This window comes from Anomaloglossus baeobatrachus, chromosome 8, assembly GCF_048569485.1.
Source record: "Anomaloglossus baeobatrachus isolate aAnoBae1 chromosome 8, aAnoBae1.hap1, whole genome shotgun sequence".
Classification (NCBI taxonomy): domain Eukaryota; kingdom Metazoa; phylum Chordata; class Amphibia; order Anura; family Aromobatidae; genus Anomaloglossus; species Anomaloglossus baeobatrachus.
In genome coordinates, this window is record NC_134360.1 from 36,016,426 (window position 1) to 36,039,012 (window position 22,587).

General features: G+C 44.4%; 1 protein-coding gene across 1 annotated transcript in view; it reads left to right on the top strand.

Annotated features, from left to right (window-relative positions):
* IL17RE (interleukin 17 receptor E) overlaps nt 1-22,587 on the top strand; it is a 71,478-nt gene that overhangs the window by 45,186 nt on the left and 3,705 nt on the right. The window contains exons 4-16 of the mRNA XM_075321458.1: nt 1,663-1,769; nt 1,908-2,031; nt 6,584-6,720; nt 6,944-7,006; nt 8,617-8,683; nt 9,012-9,181; nt 10,471-10,518; nt 10,908-10,953; nt 11,168-11,322; nt 13,094-13,162; nt 14,060-14,114; nt 18,013-18,120; nt 20,955-22,587. The exon at nt 20,955-22,587 is cut by the window's right edge and continues 3,705 nt beyond it. Of these exons, the coding sequence (XP_075177573.1) occupies nt 1,663-1,769; nt 1,908-2,031; nt 6,584-6,720; nt 6,944-7,006; nt 8,617-8,683; nt 9,012-9,181; nt 10,471-10,518; nt 10,908-10,953; nt 11,168-11,322; nt 13,094-13,162; nt 14,060-14,114; nt 18,013-18,120; nt 20,955-21,589 (1,784 nt within the window). The 3' untranslated portion in view covers nt 21,590-22,587. The remainder of the gene's footprint in view (nt 1-1,662; nt 1,770-1,907; nt 2,032-6,583; nt 6,721-6,943; nt 7,007-8,616; nt 8,684-9,011; nt 9,182-10,470; nt 10,519-10,907; nt 10,954-11,167; nt 11,323-13,093; nt 13,163-14,059; nt 14,115-18,012; nt 18,121-20,954) is intronic.

Here is a 22,587-nt window from a genome sequence, read left to right on the forward strand (position 1 = left end):
TTACCCGATATATTGGGTGGGAAAGATCATGTAAAAGTGATGCACTCACCTGATCGAGTTGTGCCAGTCACAACTCCTTTAACAGCATAACGTGAGCGCCAAAAAGGTCCAGCAGCAGCCCTGTTGCACAAGTAGAATATCAACAGAAGAAAAAAGACAGGTATTTTGCCGCGCTTGAAGACCATAGACTATGATGTCAGGCAAATGATTCTTTTTATTTCATCCTACGCGTTTCGGAGACCACATCTGTCTCCTTCTTCAGGGAAAGGAACTAGTTCCTTTCCCTGAAGAAGGAGACAGATGTGATCTCCGAAACGCGTAGGATGAAATAAAAAGAATCATTTGCCTGACATCATAGTCTATGGTCTTCAAGCGCGGCAAAATACCTGTCTTTTTTCTTCTGTTGATATTCTCCTGCAGAGCCGGTATATGTTGCTTATGGTGCAGAGCGTTTTGCAGGATGAATGCTCTGCTGGTTGTTTCACAGCACTGAATTTCACGCTGGTCCTGGGAGGTGCTCACGTAGATGTTTCTCGTTCCCGGTGATTGCTCTGCTTCATTAGGGAAGGTGTTAGCTTTGGATGCCACCAGTCGTACTTCCTGGTTACAGTTGTGCTGTTGGCTCCCGTGGTGCTCAGTGTTCAGATCTTGGTCTCTCGACTCCGGACTGTTTGTTTTGTCTCTTCCTGTCCTCCCCTGTTTCTATTATGACTTCCTGGCTTCTGACCTTGGACTTCCTCCTGACCACAACCCGCCTGCTCCCTGTATTTTGTACATACTCCACTAGAACCCTGACCTTTGGCTTGTAGCTTGACCTCATATCTGTCAGCCCCCCCGTGTACTTTAGTGCCCTCCTGGTTTATGATCTCGGCCTGTCCAACTACCTTTCCATTTACTGCATACAAGTAGTGTCTTGCGCCACCTAGTGACAGTCATCACCCTCCTGTCCTGTTCTTCTCCTGGGTGGAGGGAGGGGGGTCACTACACCAGGGTTTTTCAGGAGCTTGGGTAAGGAATGCAGCCCAGACATCGTCACTCTCAAGCATATCTTTGGGATCAGGGTCAGTCATGGGTTGCCCTAGCCTCAGGGCCAATTTAGGCTTCCCTGTTCCCGGTGATCCTGTGACACTACCTATCTGATCACTGGGGGTCTAATCAGTGGCAATTTCAAAAACTGGGCGTCTGGTGTATGGGACTGCTGGAGAAAGCAGAGTGAAGCGCTCCATTCTTTCTTTCAGTCCCATAGACAATGAAAAGAGCCAAGTATGTAGACAAGGGTCTGCATACCGGGATCATGCATGGGACCTAGAGTCCAATTTGTGCAATCACTGGGGGTCCTAGAGGTTGGCCCCCCAGTGATGAGTCAGATATTCCCTATCTTATGATTTTGGCAATAACTCTTTAACCCTTTCTTCACACTTTAGGAGTAATCTGTGTTGCAGAAAAATAGCTATTTAAAACTCTATATTAGCCTATGGCTCATCTGGCTACAGCCTTTTTTGCCAAAATATGCAACAAATAAATAAATTTAATTTACAACGCGTCTTCCTCTGGTGGGAAAATTATTGCACGTTTTACTGCTTGTCTGTTTTGCAAAATTGTAAATTTTTTGCAACTTATTTATACAGTATTTTTGTACAACTCTACACCTATTTATTTTAGGACTCCCCAAACTCCGAGGTTTTTTCGTCCAGGGTCTGGAAATAAGTGAAAACACGTTTCATTCATTCCGGATTGTAAAGAAAAAAAATTGGAAAATAAGAGATTTGGTAAGTAGTAATATCAAATTGGTGGCTGTTGCATGCTGGGAGTTGTAGTTTTGAAGTAGCCAAATAGCCACTAGCCCGGATATGTCATCATGGCCGCCATTCACCTATTAACCTATACATGTCTTCTTTTCTTTCTAGTGGGAAGTGACGTATGACTGTTGGATCGTCACGCCTGGACAAAATATATCGGTCTCACTGTTCACGCTGCCAAACTTCATCTTGCCTTTTAATAAAACTCATTACATTCCTAGCCGAGATGCAAGTAAGTTTCATGTGTTTTTGGGAATTGTAGTTTTGAGTCTTAAAGGGAAGGGCAACATGGCGGTCAGTCAACACAATGCACAACCACAATTCCCATTATGAGCAAAGAGATACTGTCATATCACAGGCAACATTTCCTACTTATTAAAATGGGACCCATATTGATCTTTTAGGAGGAGATCAGCAACAAACAAAAAGACGTCTATCATTTTGGAGGTCACTTCATTTTTATGTATTATACTAGCAGCCCATTGATTTTAAATGTGCAATACCTGGCTTCACCTGGGGTGGCGCTGCAGAAAAATAGATCACTTGCTGCAGGGTTCCTCTGACAATCACATCAGATCCCTGGGTGTTCTACCAGAGACGGTCTCTGTCTCTGGACCCCTTTTCACCAAAGAGGATAATCCAAAGTGGAAGATTCCTTTTATATATATATATACATTATATATATATATATATATATATATATATATATATATATATAATATATATTTATTTTATTTTTTTATTTTTTTTATTTTTTTTCGATTTGTCTTGAGAAGTCTAGGAAACTTGAGTGACAACCCCATTTGTGGTGCAACACTCGAGCCCATGGATGTTCCACTAAACTGAGCATATTTCCCTATAGAGTTTCATTATGGTGATAACCATATTGATTATCACCCAGCTCTTCTGGTGCTCCTAAAAGCATATGGTATCAGGTTGTATGGCTAGTGAGCACACTTTTTAGGGTGCAATACAAGGATCCATAGCAAAGTCGCCTTTTAGGGTGCGACACACGAGCCCATTGCGGGTCCACTAAACTAAACCTATTTCCCTATAGCGTTCCATTATGGTGGCAGCCATATTGAATATCACCCAGCTCTTCTGGTACCCCTACTAGGATATGTTATCCGGCTGTATGGCTACTTAGCACACTTGCTTTTTAGGGTGCAATACAAGGACCCATGGCTGTCCCACTAAACTGAATCTAGTACTCTGTACAGCTATGGTAATGTAAGCTCTCTTGGAGCACTCAACAGTAAATCAGCCTATGTCTGTAGAGATATTATTCCACTAAACTGAGCCTATTTCCCTATAAAGATCTGTTATGAGCAGCCATATTGATTATCACCCAGCTCTTCTGGTGCCCCCATTAGGATATGTTATCCAGGTATATGACAACTTAACACCCTTCCTTGCATTTTAGGGTGCAATACAAGGACCCATGGCGGTCCCACTAAACTGAACCTAGTACTCTGTACAGTTATGCTGATGTAAGCCATATTGGTAGTGTAAGCTCTCTTGGAGCACTCCACAGTAAATCAGCCTATGTATGTAGAGATATTAGAGGGGTGTGCTACTTAATCAGGCCCTTTAGTTACTTAGGAAAGTTGACTTTTAGGGTGCGACACCCGAGCCCATGGAGGTTCCACAAAACTAAGCCTATTTCCCTATAGAGATCTTTTATGATAGCAGCCATATTGATTTATCACCCAGCTCTTCTGGTGCCCCTACTAGGATATGTTATCCAGGTATATGGCAACTTAACACCCTTCCTTGCATTTTAGGGTACAAAACAGGGGCCCATGGAGGTACCATTAAACTGAACCTAGTACTATGCTGATGGCTGCCATATTGGTTATCACCAGCTCTCTTGGAGCACTTTACAGTAAATCGGCTTATGTCTGCAGTGATATTAGAGGGCTATGCTGCTTTATTGAGCCCTTAGTGACTTATCAAAGTCGCCTTTTAGGGTGCGACACCTGAGCCCATCGAGGTTTCATTAAACTGAGTCTAGATCCTTATAGACTTCTATGATGATGGCAGCCATGTTGGTTATCACCCAGCTTTCTTGGAGTCCTTAATCGGCCTGGTTATGATATTAGCGGCCTGCGTTACTTTATCAGGCTTTATGAAGACTTAATAACTAATCATTAATAGAATTATACCAAAGGATGTGGATAAAAAATAGCTGGATAATTAATTGATACTAATCACATGGTGTGGCCTGCTGCAATGTGCGTTTCGCTACGTTGCTTTATCAGGGAGTTTACATTAAATTAGCTATTGTTACTTATTACAGAGTGTGACCACTCAGAATCAATCTGGTCACTATACTTAATTATGACAGACATACTATTCCTTTGTTCATTAAGTTAAAGGACAAGCCATTGTTTCATATGTGACTGTCCAGTGCCCTATTTTTATATGCTAATTTGTGGAATGCCTGCTGATTACAGATTGTGTCAACCCCCTGCGGTGAATTTGTTTGTATTTTCTGGGTCAGTGTTCCCAACTCTGGTCCTCAAGGCCCACCAACAGTGAATGTTTTCAGGATTTCCTTTGCAATGCACCTGTGCAGGTGATTAAATTATCACCTATGCAATACTAAAGAAATCCTGAAAATATGCACTGTTATTGGGCCTTGAGGACTGGAGATAGAAACACTGATCTGGATGATAATTGAACTAGTGAACCATGGGGGAACAGCCATGATTGTCTTCCCCCAATCCTGTGGTACACAATGCCCTGAAATGAAGGCTGATGGATATAAAAAGGGGTCTTCTCCTATCACCAGTGTTTTCTACCAGATTTCAGCCTAGGGATCATGGTTCCAGTTGGAGGATTACAGAACTGCTCCACTACCCAACACTGAGTCCACAAATTCAGTTGGAAAATCCAGGTTGGCTACATACCTGGCTGTGCTTTGTCGGCTTCCTAAGCTTGCCGTTATCTCCTCTTGGTGGGTGCCCACCCCACAAAAGCGGGGTGCTGCTGGCTGGGGTGATGGCTGTAGATGCCAGAAAGTCACAGATTCTAATCCCTGGCGAGCCAGCAGAAGGGTGAGACTATCACTTGCACCATCTTGTGTCCTTGCTGGTAACATACTATATGCTATTGTCTGTTAGGAACCCAATAAAGTGTGGTTCCCTCACCCTGTGTTGTCTGAGTTGGGTTCTGACCACGGGGATGAAGTTTGGGTTTTCAGTGGGATGAGACCCGGTCCGTACGGTCTTTCTAAAGACAGCCAGGCCAGCGGACGAGAGCACTCACTGACCCATCATGTCTCCACATCCAGCTTTTTTTTTTTACCCACATCCTTGCCATAATGAATTATGCATCAATTATCATATTCTTAGTGATTATTTATCTAATACAGTACAGACCAAAAGTTTGGACACACCTTCTCATCTCTAGAACAACTATTAAGAGGAAACTTTGTGCAGCAGGCCTTCGTGGTAAAATAGCTGCTAGGAAACCACTGCTAAGGACAGGCAACAAGCAGAAGAGACTTGTTTGGGCTAAGGAACACAAGGAATGGACATTAGACCAGTGGAAAACTGTGCTTTGGTCTGATGAGTCCAAATTTGAGATCTTTGGATCCAACCACTGTGTCTTTGTAGAAAAGGTGAACGGATGGACTCTACGTGGCTGGTTCCCACCGTGAAGCATGGAGGAGGTGTGATGGTGTGGGGTTGCTTTGCTGGTGACACTGTTGGGGATTTATTCAAAATTGAAGGCATACTGAACCGGCATGGCTACCACAGCGTCTTGCAGCGGCGTGCTATTCCATCTGGTTTGCATTTAGTTGGACCATCATTTATTTTTCAACAGGACAATGACCCCAAACACACCTCCAGGCTGTGTAAGGGCTATTTGACTAAGAAGGAGAATGATGGGGTCTGGTCTCCACAGTCACCAGACCTAAACCCAATTGAGATGGTTTGGGGTGAGCTGGACCGCAGAGTGAAGGCAAAAAAGCCAACAAGTGCTAAGCATCTCTGGGAACTCCTTCAAGACTGTTGGAAAACCATTTCCGGTGACTACCTGTTGAAGCTCATCAAAAGAATGCCAAGAGTGTGCAAAGCAATAATCAAAGCAAAAGGTGGCTACTTTGAAGAACCTAGAATATAAGACATATTTTCAGTTGTTTCACACTTTTTTAAGTATTTCATTCCTCATGTTTTAATTCATAGTTTTGATGCCTTCAATGTGAATCTACAATTTTTAGAGTCATGAAAATAAAGAAAACTCTTTGAATGAGGTGTGTCCAAACTTTTGGTCTGTACTGTATATAATCATGATACCCTCCGGATCATTAATTTATTTTTGGCCTTTTAAACCCTCACTTGTCTTTAATCTTGTCTCATTTGGTTTCATGATTTTTTTATTGTTGTGTTTAATACAGGCATTTTTTGTATTTCTTCTGTCTTTGGGATTTTGGTTGTTTTTTTGCATCCTTTAGGATCTTTTCCATTTTTGTCTAAGCTCCAATTAACTATATTTGTAGAATATTGAGGTATTTTCTTCTAAATTGGAGACGGATCATAGTCGGCTTTTAGAGTGCAACGCCTGGGCCCATCGAGGTTCCACTAAATTGAGTCTACATCTCCATAGAGTTGTATAGTGACGGCAGCCATATTGGTTGTCCCTCAGCTTTCCAGAAACAGACTGAGCTAAGAAACATAATTTTGTAATGAGATGACGACTCCACAAATTCCATGGGTGAAGTGTTCTGGGCCATATATTTATGTAGAATAACACAATTTTTCTCTGTCCTGTAAAAGAACCAGCTTTCCAATATCAGCACATAGCGGAGGAGAAGAAGTTTGAGGTCTCTGTACCCAAAGGCCCACATGTGATTGCGCGGCTGTGTTATGACTTCTATATCTGCGAGGATTTGGAACCTCCCAGTGAGAAGGAGGTAAGAAAACATGGAGACCTGTTTATCCCAATGTAGCCCTGTAGAAAAGTTCCTGCACCCTCACGTCTTAGTAATGTTTTCTGTAACATGAGGTCTTCCCAGCCATGCCAGAGCTCTGCTGACTGATAGTTGAAAACCATCATGTAGGGAACACCAAGTTTTTGAAGCACCTTTTTGCGCATTGGAAGCCATAAATTGACTATTTTACCATTTCCCCCCTTAGATATCTTCCTCCCAGATTGTCTCTTTGTCGTATGAGAATTTACTGCCTTGTTTATGTATTGAGGTAAGTCTCATTAATCAAGTTTTAATCCAATTTTAGATTGTCAGCAGCAGTGACCGGAACAAGCTCTCAGGTCGCTGCTGTTACAGGAAGATGCCGGTTGTGTGACACAGCCGGCATCTACCAGGCATCACGTGGGCTCAGCTACTGAACCCGCTCTATACATCCTTACTATAATGTCCTAAGCTGGGAAAGGGTTAATCTTGCTTCCACACTTCCATCCCTGGTTTATGCCTGGTACAGTATGCAACCCCATGTCTCTTCTCCAAGCTTTTATAACCCACTAGTTGAGTTCTATGTGGGCATCTACCAAGGAGCGGTATCGTAAGGCATGAAAAAATGCCAAAAGAGATCAATGAGCAGCTATTGCTTTTTTGCTTTTAAGGGTACCATGAAGTCCCCCTGCAACCTGTCACATCTCCATCGCAGCCTGCTCCTGTTACACCTGTCTCTGGCATCAGGCGCCACCATAGTCACTCTGTAGGTGGTGCTGGTGTTCGAGGAGAAGTCAGACCTAGAAACTCTGGACAACATAGGCTCTACCCATCCACTAAGGTCACAGTGGTCGGGATCTTCAGTATTTTCCAGTCTGACAGACTTGATGTCTGTGCTGTCCAGCTGACGTCATCAGCTCCTGGCTTCAGCCTATTAGAAGGCATCACACCCTGCTTAAGCTTTCAGCTGGAAGCTGCCAGATATAGCTTATGCTTCCCCAGTTAGATCTTGCAGTTCTCCTCCTCTAAATTGGTTTTCCTTTTTGACCTCGGTCCGTTTTTCTGAAACTTCTCCTGCCTGTAGATTTGGTACCTTGCTGTCTCTAACGGATCCTATTTTTGTCCTTTTCTTAAGCCCCTGGCTTTGACCCTGCCAGATATAGCTTATGCTTCCCTGGTTAGGTCTTGTAGTTCTCCTGCTCTGTATTGGTTTTCCTTTTTGACCTCTGTCTGTTTTTCTGAAACTTCTTCTGCCTTTAGATTTGGTACCTTGCTGTCTTCTGTTTTGACCTGGCTGCCCAACTTCTCTAACGGATCCTATTTTTGTCCTTTTGATAACTCCCTGGCTTTGACCTGCCAGATATAGCTTATGCTTCCCTGGTTAGGTCTTGTAGGTCTCCTGCTCTGTATTGGTTTTCCTTTGTGACCTCAATCTGTTTTTCTGAAACTTCTCCTGCCTGTGGACTTGGTACCTTGCTGACTTCTGTTTTGACGCCACTCCCCAACTTCTCTAACGGATCCTGTTTTTGTTTTTTATTGTGCCCCCCCTTCCCCTTGCCTTTGACCTTGCTCGGTAACCTTTCTTGCCTCTTGTTCGTATTTTTGGATGGCCATCCATAAGCAGCAATCTCCTGGATCTCTTAAATCCAGATTCCTGTATAGGGCTTAAAGGGTGTCAAGGTTTCGCCAAACGAAGTGGCTTGTGCCTAGTCTGTCCGAGATAGCCGTTTTGAGCCAGTGGCTTCAGACAGACAACACACAACATAAGGAAAACAGAATGCCCATGACCTCACCCCTTTCCATTCACATGTGGGGGTGTTCACTTGCCAAAGATGTTGTGTACCCAATAAAAATAGGACACTGGGTGCTCAAATATTGAACATTTTACTTCTCCTACAGGCATTTTACACGCATCGAGACAGCAAACGGGAGAAGAAATGTCCGTTCAAGGATCATCCAGAGCCATGTAAGATATATACTTCTATTTATGTATATAGATTTCTTTGCTTAGCAAAATTTGTCAATGGGAAAACGGTGATTTCTGCCAAAAGATGAAAAATAAAATGTTAAAAAACATTCATTCTGCCTGCAGCCACCACTAGGGGGAGCTCCCTGCACACACTGTGTACAAGCAGCTGTAGAAATACACATGCATTTAGCTCCCTCCAGTGGCGACTTTCATATTAGCAGCGCCACTCGGTGGCACATTGTTAGCTGTAAACTCGTATACATCGTACTTATATGTATACAGTCAGAACTTCACGCATGTAACACATTTACCTTCTCTCCAAAAGACATTGAAAAATTACTGCAGGTCTCTGTGAATGAAATCAATCATCCTTCCGACACGATGACCGTCAGATTCTCCAGTCCGTGTCCTCTGGAGACAACAGTGACTTTTTGCAGAAAGCAAAATGGAATCTGTGTGACCGAGAAGGACGCCATTGTTAAACAACATGGGAAGGTAACACTCCTGTCTGCCATGGTGGTGGTTTACCCACCGAGCGAACGCACTGTATGCCGGGGAGAAGGGCGCTCATAATAGGGGGCACTCGGAGGGTCTTATTTGCTTTAAGGAGGCAACATAACTAGGTACATGGGTGCAGTTTGTAGCACCCCTGAAGCCATCAAGAGCTACAAGGAACTGCATCCTGATGCAGGGCCTACCCCAGGGACCCAGAGGACCAGTGCCGGTAACACCAAAACACACATATAATCCCTGTTTTTCCCTTCCCCAAGGACTGGTGACAGGTTAGGGTTGGACCCAGTGGATTGCCACCTGGGGGTGGAGCCGATCCAGTCTACTAGACGACAACCAGCGGGGAGGGGTCAGACAGTCAGTAAGTGGAAGTGAAAGGAGACGGATGTAACCGTACTGACTGTAATGTGTAACAATGACCTATCAGGTGCAGGCGTGTGGTTGCCGAAGGAGTACAGTAGAGCACTCTCGGAACCATAGCACCGATGGGGTACAGAGCCCTAGGTCAGGCAAACGCTCCAGGCAGACCTGATAAAATCTGCACAGCGAGGGGACCATCCAGGACCTCACTGACTGTAAAGTGTCCGGGTGCACCAGCAGTGACGGGAGAAACAGGGAAGGAACGGAACACCGACCCTACAGGGTTCACACTGCCACCGTACGGACTAAAGACTGAGAGACAAACAGGAGAGGACCCCCAGATGCTCCAAGCCACGGGGACCCACCAACTAGAGACAGGTGCAGGGGAAAGAAGTCACCAGGTCACCAAACCGGCACTGGGACTAAGGGAACCAGTGGTGAAGACCAGCCTTCTTCGGGTCGCAAGCCATAACAATGCTGTGAGTAAAGAAACCAATTACACTGCAATCTCTTGTGTGGCCTACCTTCTTTCCGCGCCTAACTCCATCACCTACCCCCTGGGGCCCGACCCTACTTGCGGAGGGCCCAACATCCAGGCTGCCGTCAACATCAGCCCCAGCGGAGAGACTGTGCAGCGGCGGCTCCATCTATCTAGCCGCAACCCGCAAGTGGCGTCACGACATAAACTTTCAAGCGACCCCCAGGGTCACGGAACGGGGCAACAGCCACCCAGTGAACTGTCCCCGCAAATATACGGCCCGGGACCGAGTACCCCATAGCCCTGGAGCGAGTCAAGTTCTTTCCTTACCAACAACCTGCACTGTGCCATTTTTGCAAACTATTAAAACAGGAGGCAAATGTGTGCTCACACTGTCAGGATGGGGTAATAATTTAGGATTTTCTCTGTTTTGCAGGAATATTACCTGAAGAGCGTGGACAGAGACCATCACCTGTGTTTTCAGGTAAATCTGGGTTTCTATATAGCAAAAAAACTAATACTTTACCGTTTTGAGACACTCTTACCCATAGATGGCAGCAAAATAGACCATTTTTCTTCTATGGAGTGTTATACACTAATGTGACCACTAGGTGGCAGTGCACCACATTTCATAATTTGACTGCCCTGAGTGCAGAGCAGCTATACAATCATTTGGCCACCAGGTGGCAGTGTCATATTGTCTAATTGTAACTATAGGGGGTGCAGTCCTGCAATCGCTCCAGGGCCCCTCATAAGGCACCAGTGTTATAGAAATGGCACATAGTATTTAGGGGCTTTTACAGATTTTGTATTGAAGCCCAGGAGCTTCAGGTTCCTTATTAATGTCTCTTTTTTTATCCTGTTTGTTCACAGTTCTCATCACTAAATCGCAGCTACGTAAAATGTCCTGATATCGGAGGTAAGCTAAAATAAAGTGGACATGCATGATTGCTTTCCTATATGTTCCCATGTACAAGGGGTTGCAATTATCCCTTTAAGGGTCGTTAGAGGTACCCATTATTTTAGCACCTGGTCCCTATAACAGACCGATTGGCACAATGTAGCACCATTATGACGTCTATCCTGGTCCGGGCACTTGTTTCATGCATTATTTCCCTCTCGATTGATTACAGATCGATTCTGGAATATGAACCTGAAGACTCGGCTTTATTCTGTGCTGATCACAATCTCCTCCAAAATTTCAGCATCGTTTAGTGCAGCCGTGTGTCGAAAAAACCTAAAAACTGGAGGCTGTGACCTGAGATCTGTCATCTATAATGTGTCCACGGTGAGGAGCAAAATCAGGGATCCAGACTGTAGATGTAGGATATACGGCAACTGACCAGGATATTACACAATATGGGTGATCGTGATATCACAAGAATGGGTGACCGGTATATCACACAGGAGAGGTGACCGGTATATCACACAGGAGAGGTGACCGGTATATCACACGGGAGAAGTGACCGGTATATCACACGGGAGAGGTGACCGGTATATCACACGGGAGAGGTGACCGGTATATCACACGGGAGAGGTGACCGGTATATCACACAGGAGAGGTGACCGGTATATCACACGGGAGAAGTGACCGGTATATCACACGGGAGAGGTGACCGGTATATCACACGGGAGAGGTGACCGGTATATCACACGGGAGAAGTGACCGGTATATCACACGGGAGAGGTGACCGGTATATCACACAGGAGAGGTGACCGGTATATCACACAGGAGAAGTGACCGGTATATCACACGGGAGAGGTGACCGGTATGTCACACAGGAGAGGTGACCGGTATGTCACACGGGAGAAGTGACCGGTATATCACACAGGAGAGGTGACCGGTATGTCACACAGGAGAGGTGACCGGTATGTCACACGGGAGAGGTGACCGGTATGTCACACAGGAGAGGTGACCGGTATGTCACACAGGAGAGGTGACCGGTATGTCACACAGGAGAGGTGACCGGTATGTCACACAGGAGAGGTGACCGGTATGTCACACAGGAGAGGTGACCGGTATGTCACACAGGAGAGGTGACCGGTATATCACACAGGAGAGGTGACCGGTATATCACACGGGAGAAGTGACTGGTATATCACACGGGAGAAGTGACCGGTATGTCACACAGGAGAGGTGACCGGTATGTCACACAGGAGAGGTGACCGGTATGTCACACAGGAGAGGTGACCGGTATGTCACACGGGAGAGGTGACCGGTATGTCACACGGGAGAGGTGACCGGTATGTCACACGGGAGAGGTGACCGGTATGTCACACGGGAGAGGTGACCGGTATGTCACACGGGAGAGGTGACCGGTATGTCACACGGGAGAGGTGACCAGTATATCACACGGGAGAAGTGACCGGTATGTCACACAGGAGAGGTGACCGGTATGTCACACAGGAGAGGTGATCGGTATATCACACGGAAGAGATGACCAGTATGTCACACAGTGCAGGTGACCGGTACATGACACGGGAGAGATGACCGGTATGTCACACGGGAGATGTGACCAGTATATCACGCGGGAGCGGTGACCGGTATATCACACAGTACAGGTGACCTGTATATCACACAGAACAGGTGACCGGTATATCACACAGTACAGGTGACCGGTATGTCACACAGGAGAGGTGACCGGTATATCACACAGTACAGGTGACCGGTATATCACACTGAACAGGTGACCGGTATATCACACAGGAGAGGTGACCGGTATATCACACAGTACAGGTGACCGGTATATCACACTGAACAGGTGACCGGTATGTCACACAGGAGAGGTGACCGGTATATCACACAGTACAGGTGACCGGTATATCACACTGAACAGGTGACCGGTATATCACACAGTACAGGTGACCGGTATATCACACAGGAGAGGTGACCGGTATATCACACAGAACAGGTGACCGGTATATCACACAGAACAGGTGGCCGGTATATCACACAGAACAGGTGGCCGGTATATCACACAGGAGAGGTGACCGGTATATCACACAGGAGAGGTGACCGGTATACCATACTTATATTTATTGCAACTATTTTTTTTCAGAACCATAAATTTGGATCCGATGATCTGCAACTATCACTCCCTCGACCTGGCATTGGAGATTGTATCATGGTAGGACCTTTCTTTTCTTGTTTGCTCATGATTAGAGAAACATGATGGCTTTCTGCCATACACGCCACACCTGTCCAGTGTGTGATATTGCATCTATAGTTCTATGAAAGTGAGTGGAGCTAAGCAGGCAGCAGTACCATACATACCCTACAGATAGTTGGACACGGTGGTGGACAGGGGGCAATGATTGAATATGATTATGTCATAAAACTTGATGAATAGATGACAACACCGAATACAAATGTTGTAATAAATCATCAATATATCAGTATATAAACACTGCAATGTAGAGCTGTACATGTGTAGTGAGCGCTGGCGCCGGTGCAGCTGGCACCCGGTATATATCCGCATTGTTTCAGTGTTACCAGGTCACATTGATCTCATTCTCGGAATTTCCTCCAGTTCTACCAACCATTCATAGACTTCAATGGAATTTGCCACATGTTAGCTTGGCACCTGATCCTAAATTGGTCAGTAACCAAACAATGCTGTCATTATTTTATCCATGGCTTAATAAAGGCACGAGATTTGTTATTGGGATAAAACACAGAGTGCAAAGGGGGACCTAGAGGAAATCTATCTATCTACTCTGTCCCTTCCCATCTCATAAAAATAGGAAAAAAAGTAAAAAAAAGAAAGTTTGGTGTCTCCATAATCAATTTGACCTGAAGAATCATGTGGCTGGGTCATTTTTGCTGCACAATTGGGGGGACGGACAAGCGTGCCCAATGTGACCCCAAAAAAGCTGTGTAGGAATGATGATACTGCCACTCATCTTAAAGGGATATTCCATCCAAAAGCACAGATCACCTATCCGGAGGTCACTTGCCCATGGCTTCGGTATTTTCTTGCTTTGCGCACTGATAGTCTTTCTAACCCTCTGACTTTTCCTTGCAGGTTTGGCGTTCTGACGTCAGTCATTCACATCGCTATCTCCTCTGCTCATTTGACTGTAAGTATCTCCATCGTGGTATTTCCCCGGCATGCTGGGTGTTGTAGTGTTTCTCCAATTTCACAGCTTTGGTTTATAAATATGCAATAAATCAGAATTAAAAAATGATTCTGCAAAACTTCACTTTTGACAATGAGTCTGGATGACGCCTTTTTGTGCAGGATCGTCGCATGGATTACAGGGGTCCCCGTCCTGCCGCCGCAGATTAGAATTATTGCGCTTTTGTTTTTTATTCCCATTCATCCAACAGACATTAGTTCAGTGTGCATAACTATTCACCCCTCTCCCCCTAAAGTCAGTACTTTGTAGAGAGTCTCCTTTTGCGTCAATTACAGCTACAAGTCGCTTTAGATAAGTCTCTATGAGTTTTCCATATCTGGTCACTGGGATTCCTTAAGGCAAAACTCCTTCAGCTCCTTCCAGTCAGATGTTTCCTCTGGTGAGCAGCGATCTTCACGTCTGACCACAGATTCTCCTTTGGATTAAGGTCTGGGCTGTAACTCGGCCGCTCCTCTACATTTACACGTTTCCCCTTACACCACTTTGGGTCATTGTCTTGTTGGAAGATGAACCTCCGTCCCAGTCTCAAATCACTGACAAACTGAAACAGGTTTTTTCAGCAATATCCCTGTATTTCGCACCATCCATCTTCGCCTCAACTTGGACTATTTTCCCTGTCCCCACTGCCAAAAAACATCCTCCTTACATGACTGCCACCAACATGTTTCACTGTGGGGATGGTGTTCTTGAGGTGATTAACTGTGTTCATTTTCCGCCAGACATAGCGTTTATCCTGGTGGCCAAAAAGTTCAATTTTGTTCTCATCTGACCCCAGCACATTCCTCTATATATTTGGGGAGTCTCCAACACATTTTTTGTCAAAGTAAAAAAAACCCTTCCAATTTTTAGCTGTAAGTAAAGCCTTTTTTTCTAGCCACTCTTCCATAAAGGCCGGCTCTACGGAGTGTACGGCTTATTATGGCTGTATGGACAGATCCTCCAATCTCTGCTTGGGAACTCTGGAGCTCCTTCAGGGTTACCTTGGGTCTCTGTGCTGCCTCTCTGACAAATGCCCTCTTTACCTGGGCTGAGAGTTTCGGTTGGCAACCCTTTCTTGACAGGTTTGTTGTGGTACCATGTTGTTTTCATTTCATGGTCGCCAGGGATCATCAGAGATTGATATTATTTTTTAGAACCAGACCCTAACTTGTACTTCTCACCATTTTGTCTCTGACTTGTTTGAAGATCTCTTTGGTCTTCACTGTGTTGTCTGGAAATCTCCTTGGTCTTCATAGTCTTGTTTGGAGAGCTCCTTGGTCTTTATAGTCTTGTTTGGAGATCTCCTTGGTCTTTATAGTCTTGTTTGGAGATCTCCTTGGTCTTCATAGTCTTGTCTGGAAATCTCCTTGGTCTTCATAGTCTTGTTTGGAGAGCTCCTTGGTCTTTATAGTCTTGTTTGGAGATCTCCTTGATCTACATGGTGTTGTCTGGAGATCTCCTTGGTCTTCATAGTCTTATTTGAGATCTCCTTGGTCTTCATAGTCTTGTTTGGAGACCTCTTTGGTCTTCCTAGTCTTGTTTGGAGATCTCCTTGGTCTTCATAGTCTTGTTTGGAGATCTCCTTGGTCTTCATTGTCTTGTTTGGAGATCTCCTTGGTCTTCATTGTCTTGTTTGGAGATCTCCTTGGTCTTCATAGTCTTGTTTTGAGATCTCCTTGGTCTTCATAACTTGTTTGGAGATCTCTTTTGTCTTGATAGTCTTGTTTGGAGGTCTCCTTGGTCTTCATGGTGGTGTTTGGTTAGTGGTGCCTCTTGCTAATAGTGTGGCAGCCTCTGTGGCCTTTCAGATAAGCTGTGTATATACTGATAGACCCCAAGGGACACTTAGGCTATGTGCCCACGGGAGTTCGCACCTGCGGATATATCTGTAGGTATGTCCGCAGGTTTACCGCAGCAGCTCCCTGCAATCCGCAGCTATCCATTGCTGCGGGATTCTAGCAAAATATCTGCGGACATTCGTGCGACTTACCAGCAGACGTCCCAGGCTCTATCGCCATACTGGAGAGGCGGGACTTCCGCAGATATTTCCGCAGGATTAATGGACATGCAGTTACGTGCAGCTGCGGGACAGCCACAGCATATTCCGCAGCCGCAGATACCGCACCATTGATACAGCACTCCCCAAATCCCATAGGATAACATGGGAAGTGTCTGTACTCGGTAAAACCTGCAGATTTATCTGAAAAATCCAGATAAATCCGAAGGTTTTCCGCTGCAAAATCTGTGGGTACAGAGTCCCGTGGGCACATAGTCTTAAGAGTGCTTTACATGCTGCAATATCGGTAACGATATATCGTTGGGGTCACGTCGCTAGTGACGCACATCCGGCGCCGTTACCGACATCGCAGCGTGTGACACCAAGGAGCGACGATCAACGAGCACAAAAACGTGAAAAATCGTTGCTCGTTGACACGTCGCTCCTTTCCTTAATATCGTTGCTGCCACAGGTACGATGTTGTTTGTCGTTCCTGCAGCACCACACATCGCTGTGTGTGACACCGCAGGAACGACGAACATCTCCTTACCTGGATCCACCGGCAATGAGGAAGGAAGGAGGTGGGCGGCATGTTCCGGCCACTCATCTCCGCCCCTCCTCTGCTATTGGACGGCTGCCGTGTGATGTCGCTGTGACGCCGCACGAACCGCCCCCTTAGAAAGGAGGCGGGTCGCCGGCCAGAGCGACGTCGCAGGGCAGGTAAGTATGTGTGACGGGTGTTAGCGATGTTGTGCGCCACAGGCAACGATTTGCCCATGTCGCACAACCGACGGGGGCAGGTACGCTCGCTAGCGATATCGGTAACGATATCGCAGCGTGTAAAGTGGCCTTTACACTACTTAGAGCTAATGCATTACGCACAAATCGGATTCTAAAAATATTTACACACAGGTTGTAATGTAACGAAATAAGTAAAAAGCCACAGGGATGAATACTTTTGCACAACACTGTATATATTAGTATTACAAAAAATAATAATTCAACTGTGTAAAACAAAAATAAAAAAAATTCTGGTTTGTGTCACCTTTTTCTGAAACTTCTGCTGCTTTTTTTATTTTCCTACTGATAAAGCTGTGCGAGGTCTTGTTTTTTTGTGGCAATCTGTAACTTTCATTGATACTATTTGGGGTGTTATTCAGCGTTTCTTACATTTTTGTGGAAAGTTTTGTGACCAAAGTAAGGGTTTTGTTTGTTTTTTTGGTTTTGGTTCTTAATGTACGGTATATATTTTGGATTGAACAGATAGTGCACAGATAGTGATACTGAATATGTTTCTTTTTTACATTTTTTGTAAGCCTTTTTTAGTCTTTTTTTTAAATAGTTATCACTTTATTTTTTTAGTTTTTTTTTTTTCCTTTTTGTAGTTGTTTTTTTTTGTAAATTGATTTTCACTTTATTTTTTTAAGGCTTTTAGGGGAATTGAACCTGCGACTCCTCGCATCCCCACCAATCAAATTATTGTAGGTGTATTGGTGCACCATGAATGACACAGCACCATACATTGTGTAGTGGCCATAAGTGGTACTGCAAGCTGTCCCCCATACTAGTAAATGGGAGAAAGCCTGTACTAATATACGGATAGGTCACTAGTAATTTTAGAAAAACCCTTTTATGCAAACGTATTAGGTAATTGCATAACTAGCAATTCCATATCGTATCCCTTTTATCGGGAAAACTCAGAGTGGTCCCTTCTATCCCAAGTCTTAAGGGATTGCTAGTTAGGCGATTGCCTAATACATCGGTGTATATGTGTATGTGTATGTCATACATGGCGCACACTGGATGGGTATCTTCTATTTGGCGGTAATTTTCTCATCACCCGTTGTTTTCTCTCCTCACCAGTTTCTCACCAGCATCTCGGCCTTCTTGCTCTCGTCACGTCGTTGGTGATTTTCACGATGATTCTCATCATCTATAGAAGTTGTCAGAGGATGTGGAAGATATTTACAGGTGAGAAAAAAAATATCGCAGACATAGTGCATTCCCTGAGTACAGTATTGCGGTATTATTTTGTCGCTTTTTTGTCTTTGGTACTTATTTTGTTGACACCATATAGCTACATGTTCACTTGTTTGGTATTGAATAGTGGTATTATTTTGGCACTATATGGCACTTTTATCCATTTACTTTGTGACAGTATGTACTAGGTAGTATATGGCGGTACTGTGTGCACAATTTAATTTTTTAATTCTGTTTATTGTGGTATCAATATAATACTGTATTTCACTTTTATATGTTTACTATGTATCAATGCTTTGTACACACTACATGGCAGTTTTTTCTGGGCAATTTTATTATCTTTATTGTATGGAAATGTTTTGGCAGTTACTATGTGTAGTATAATTGTTTGGAGCGGTATTATTATGGCACAGTACGGCAATTTTATGCGTTTACTGTATGGCAATGTTTTTTTAGGGGCTATATGGCAGTGCTATGTGTACAATGTTGTCGTTTGGCACTATATAGTGGTATTATGGCCCAGTTTGTCACTTTTATGGATTTACTGTGATATAGTGTTTCGTCAGGACTATGACAGATATTGTTTGGCACTGTATAGTGGTATTATTATGACACTGTATGGCACTTATGTGTTTACTTGTTTTGTAGATACTACATTGAAAAAAAAATTATAAAACACAGCACTTGTTTTTGCTCCCATTTTTCTATTTTTTTTATGAGCTGAATTCTTAAGACTTTTTCTATGTGCACAAAAAGCCTTTTTCTCTCAAATATTGTTCACAAATTTGTCTAGATCTGTGCTAGTGAGCACTTCTCCATTGCGGAGATAATCTATCCCTCTCACAGATGCGGCATATCAAGCTGCTGATCAGACAGCATGATTATTGCACAGGTGTGCCTTAGGCTGGCCAGCATGATTATTGCACAGGTGTGCCTTAGGCAGGCTAGCATTATTATTGCACAGGTGTGCCTTAGGCTGGCCAGCATGATTATTGCACAGGTGTGCCTTAGGCTGGCCGGCATGAATATTGCACAGGTGTGCCTTTAGGCTGGCCAGCATGATTATTGCACAGGTGTGCCTTAGGCAGGCTAGCATGATTTTTGCACTGGTGCGCCTTAGGCTGGCCAGCACATTGTAGAGTGGCCTTTTATTGTGGCCAGCCTAAGGCACACCAGTGCAATAATCACGCTGGCCAGCCTAAGGCGCACCAGTGCAATAATCATGCTGGCCAGCCTAAGGCACACCTGTTCAATAATCATACAGTCTAATCAGCACCTTGATACGCCACACCTGTGAAAGAGATGGATTATCTCAGCAAAGTAGAAGTGCCCACTAACACAGATTTAGACAAATTTGTGAACAATATTTGAAAGAAAAAGGCCTTTTCTGTACATAGAAAAAGTCTTACATCTTTGAGTTCAGCTCATGAGAAATGGGAGCAAAAACAAAGGTGTTGTGTTTATATTTTTCTTCCATGTATATTGCGGTATTTTTATGGAAGGATAATTGTTCGGCTGTGCGCGCAGAGTTTTGCAAGGAGTTTTTGGAGCAAAAAAGAAGCAGAAATTCTACGCATCATCAGTTAAAAGTGCAAAACTGCTCCAAAACTTAGAGAATCTGCAAAACATACACTTAGGCACCATATACGGCAATTATTATGGCGCTTTTGTGCGTTTACTGCAACTATATTTTGTGGTACTGTATGGCAGTATTATATGAGGATGTAATATAATAGTTTGGCACTGTATAGTGGGATTATTATGGCACTTTTATACATTAACTGTATGACAATGTTTTGTAGGTACTATATGGCAGTATTTTTTGGGCAATTAAATAATTTGGCACTGTATGGTGGTATTATTTAGCCTCTGTATGGCAATATAATGGGGGCAGGAATAGATTACTTATTATTTCCGATTTTATGAAACACTTGATTGGCCTCATATAAACTGGTGTAATATATTCCCACAGACTCTGTTGTTAGGAGCCATAAAAAAATCAAAGAACATGAACCAAATTATGGGGCCAGCTGTGGTTGTGGGGCTCTCATCTGGGGTTTTCTGCTTTTGGGGTCACTGGGAGGGTTTCATATAATGGAGGAAATAAGGGGCCCGTTATGCTTGCAGCTGGTGTAGGAGCAGTAAGCGGGATTAGTGGACCCACTGGATCACTGGAGGCGGACCTGGGCTTACCCCTTTAGTAGGAAGGACTTTACTAAGCGCCCACAATGAGGTGGATGCCAGGCATGAGTCCCAGGGCAGTGACCTGGACTGTGGCAGCTGACACTCAGGACAGGTGACAAAGTAGGGTACAGGTGGGATAACTTAGGCAGGCAGGACAGGCGTGTACAGACAGGTAGGTATGAGAAGGCAGACTCGGGTATAGGTAACAGACGCAGGGATAACGGGACCTGAAAAGTAGCTAGACAGACAGGAAACTGACTAACAGAAGGTGTTGTGCAGTCACCTCCCCTAATGGGAGGGTGCCTTAAATATATACTGCATCTTAGCCATAGGCCGAGAGGCATTTCCTGGAAATGGTGCACCATCCCTTTAAGAGGAGGGCTGGTGTGCACACGCGCGTCTTAGGGGTACTCCTGGGAACCCTGCACAGCATGTACATGGCCCGGGATGAGAAGGAGGCAGGAGAGCACGTGGGAGGCCACACGGCAGCCAGGGAGAACGGGACCAGGCCGGGGCAGTGAGTAAGTCGGCAGGGATGCCGGCGCTTTATGGCCCATGTAAATTAAGGCTAACTTTATTCTGTAGATGGACAAATCCGCTGCTCTCTAATCATCACATTTTTGCTTTTTCTCTCCGCACAGCTCCACTTTGGAGAAGGACCATTTTACTTGTGTATTCCCCCGATTCGGCAGAGTACAAGACCCTCATTTGTGACTTTGCCGATTTCCTGCACAGCATCTTGGGTTGCGAGGTCATCTTGGATCTATGGGACATGAACACAGTCAGCCAAATTGGCATGTTGCCCTGGTTTTACCAAAAGAGGAAACTAGTGAGCGAAAGAAAAGGCAAAGTCATGGTCGTATGGACAAGACGTAGCAGGACCATGTACGACCAATGGAAAAAACGACAAACCAACAGCATCGGATGGAAAGACTCAACTAATCTGTTTGGGGCGGCCATGTCCTGCCTGGAGAAAGACTTGGGGGTGCAGCAGGAACGTGAAAACCTGAAGCACTACACCATGGTCTACTTTGAAGGACTATGCGAGAGGAAGGATATCCCCGAATGCTTACAGAAGATCTCCACTTACCGCTTGCTTAAGGACCTCTATAGACTGGTCAGCCATCTACAAGACACTACTTGCCTTTCTCCTCCTTGCCTGATAAAGGCAGTTGCCAAATACCTCAAGAAAAAGCTCATAAGCTCGGAAAAAAAGAAAGGTTTTCAGCACCACGTGGAAATTTGCAAAAAGAAACTTGGTGAGGATGTCAGTTGATAATGACCGAGGGCAAATTGGGACCCTGGAGAGATCCAACACTCGAGATATTGGAATTGTGGTGCTGACTATTTTGGCCTAGTGGCCCTTTAAGATGCAGAAGATGCTCTATAACATAAGCTCCGCTACCTTTTATGGTCCAGTCCGTGGTCCAGGAGTGATCTACTCAATCTGTTTACTGATTGTTCGGTGATCTGGTTGCTTCCGATCCTTGGATCTTGTATAGACTTTTGAGCTGGAATTTTGATTGGATCCTCAAAAAAACAAAACACATCTTTCCAGAAGCCAGCCATGGTGGGCTTAAAGGAAAACTCCACTTTTACATAATATGTAGATATTTTGATTTTTCTGTCTAGTATTGAATTGTAAATGATGTGATGTTTTATTCTCTGCAAAAGCAGAAAGCAAAATTTGGCATTGTACTACATAGAGATCAGCTACAACAAAAAAAAAGAAAGAAAGACTTTACAAGCCAAAGCTTGCAACTAAAAAAAATAAAAAAAAATCTAAATATTTTTTTAAAGTGTTTTTCATATCAGAATGGCCATTCTCATACCTGCCCAGTAGCCACGTCATGGTAACCTCATTGTACTGGGTTCTACGCTATATTACTACCTCTTTAATGGTTTAAAAACCACATATATTTGGGAAAAGAGAGACCCACCATTAAAGAATAAAAACACATGTGGCCAATTGGGTAATGGGGTAAAAACACCTGTGGGTAATGACTAATTTCAGGCCCTCCTCCCCCATTAGCCAATCCAGGCCCTCCTCCCCCATTAGCCACAGGTGTTTTCATCCCTTAATGGTGGGTCTCTCTTTTTCCCAAATAGATGTGGTCTTTAAACCATGAAAGAGATAGTAATATAGTGTAGGACCCAGAACAATGAGGTTGCCATGATGTGGCTACTGGGCAGGTATGAAAATGGCCATTCTGATATGAAAAACACCTTAAAAAATATTTAGAATTTTTTTTTTTTAGTTGCATAGAGATCAGT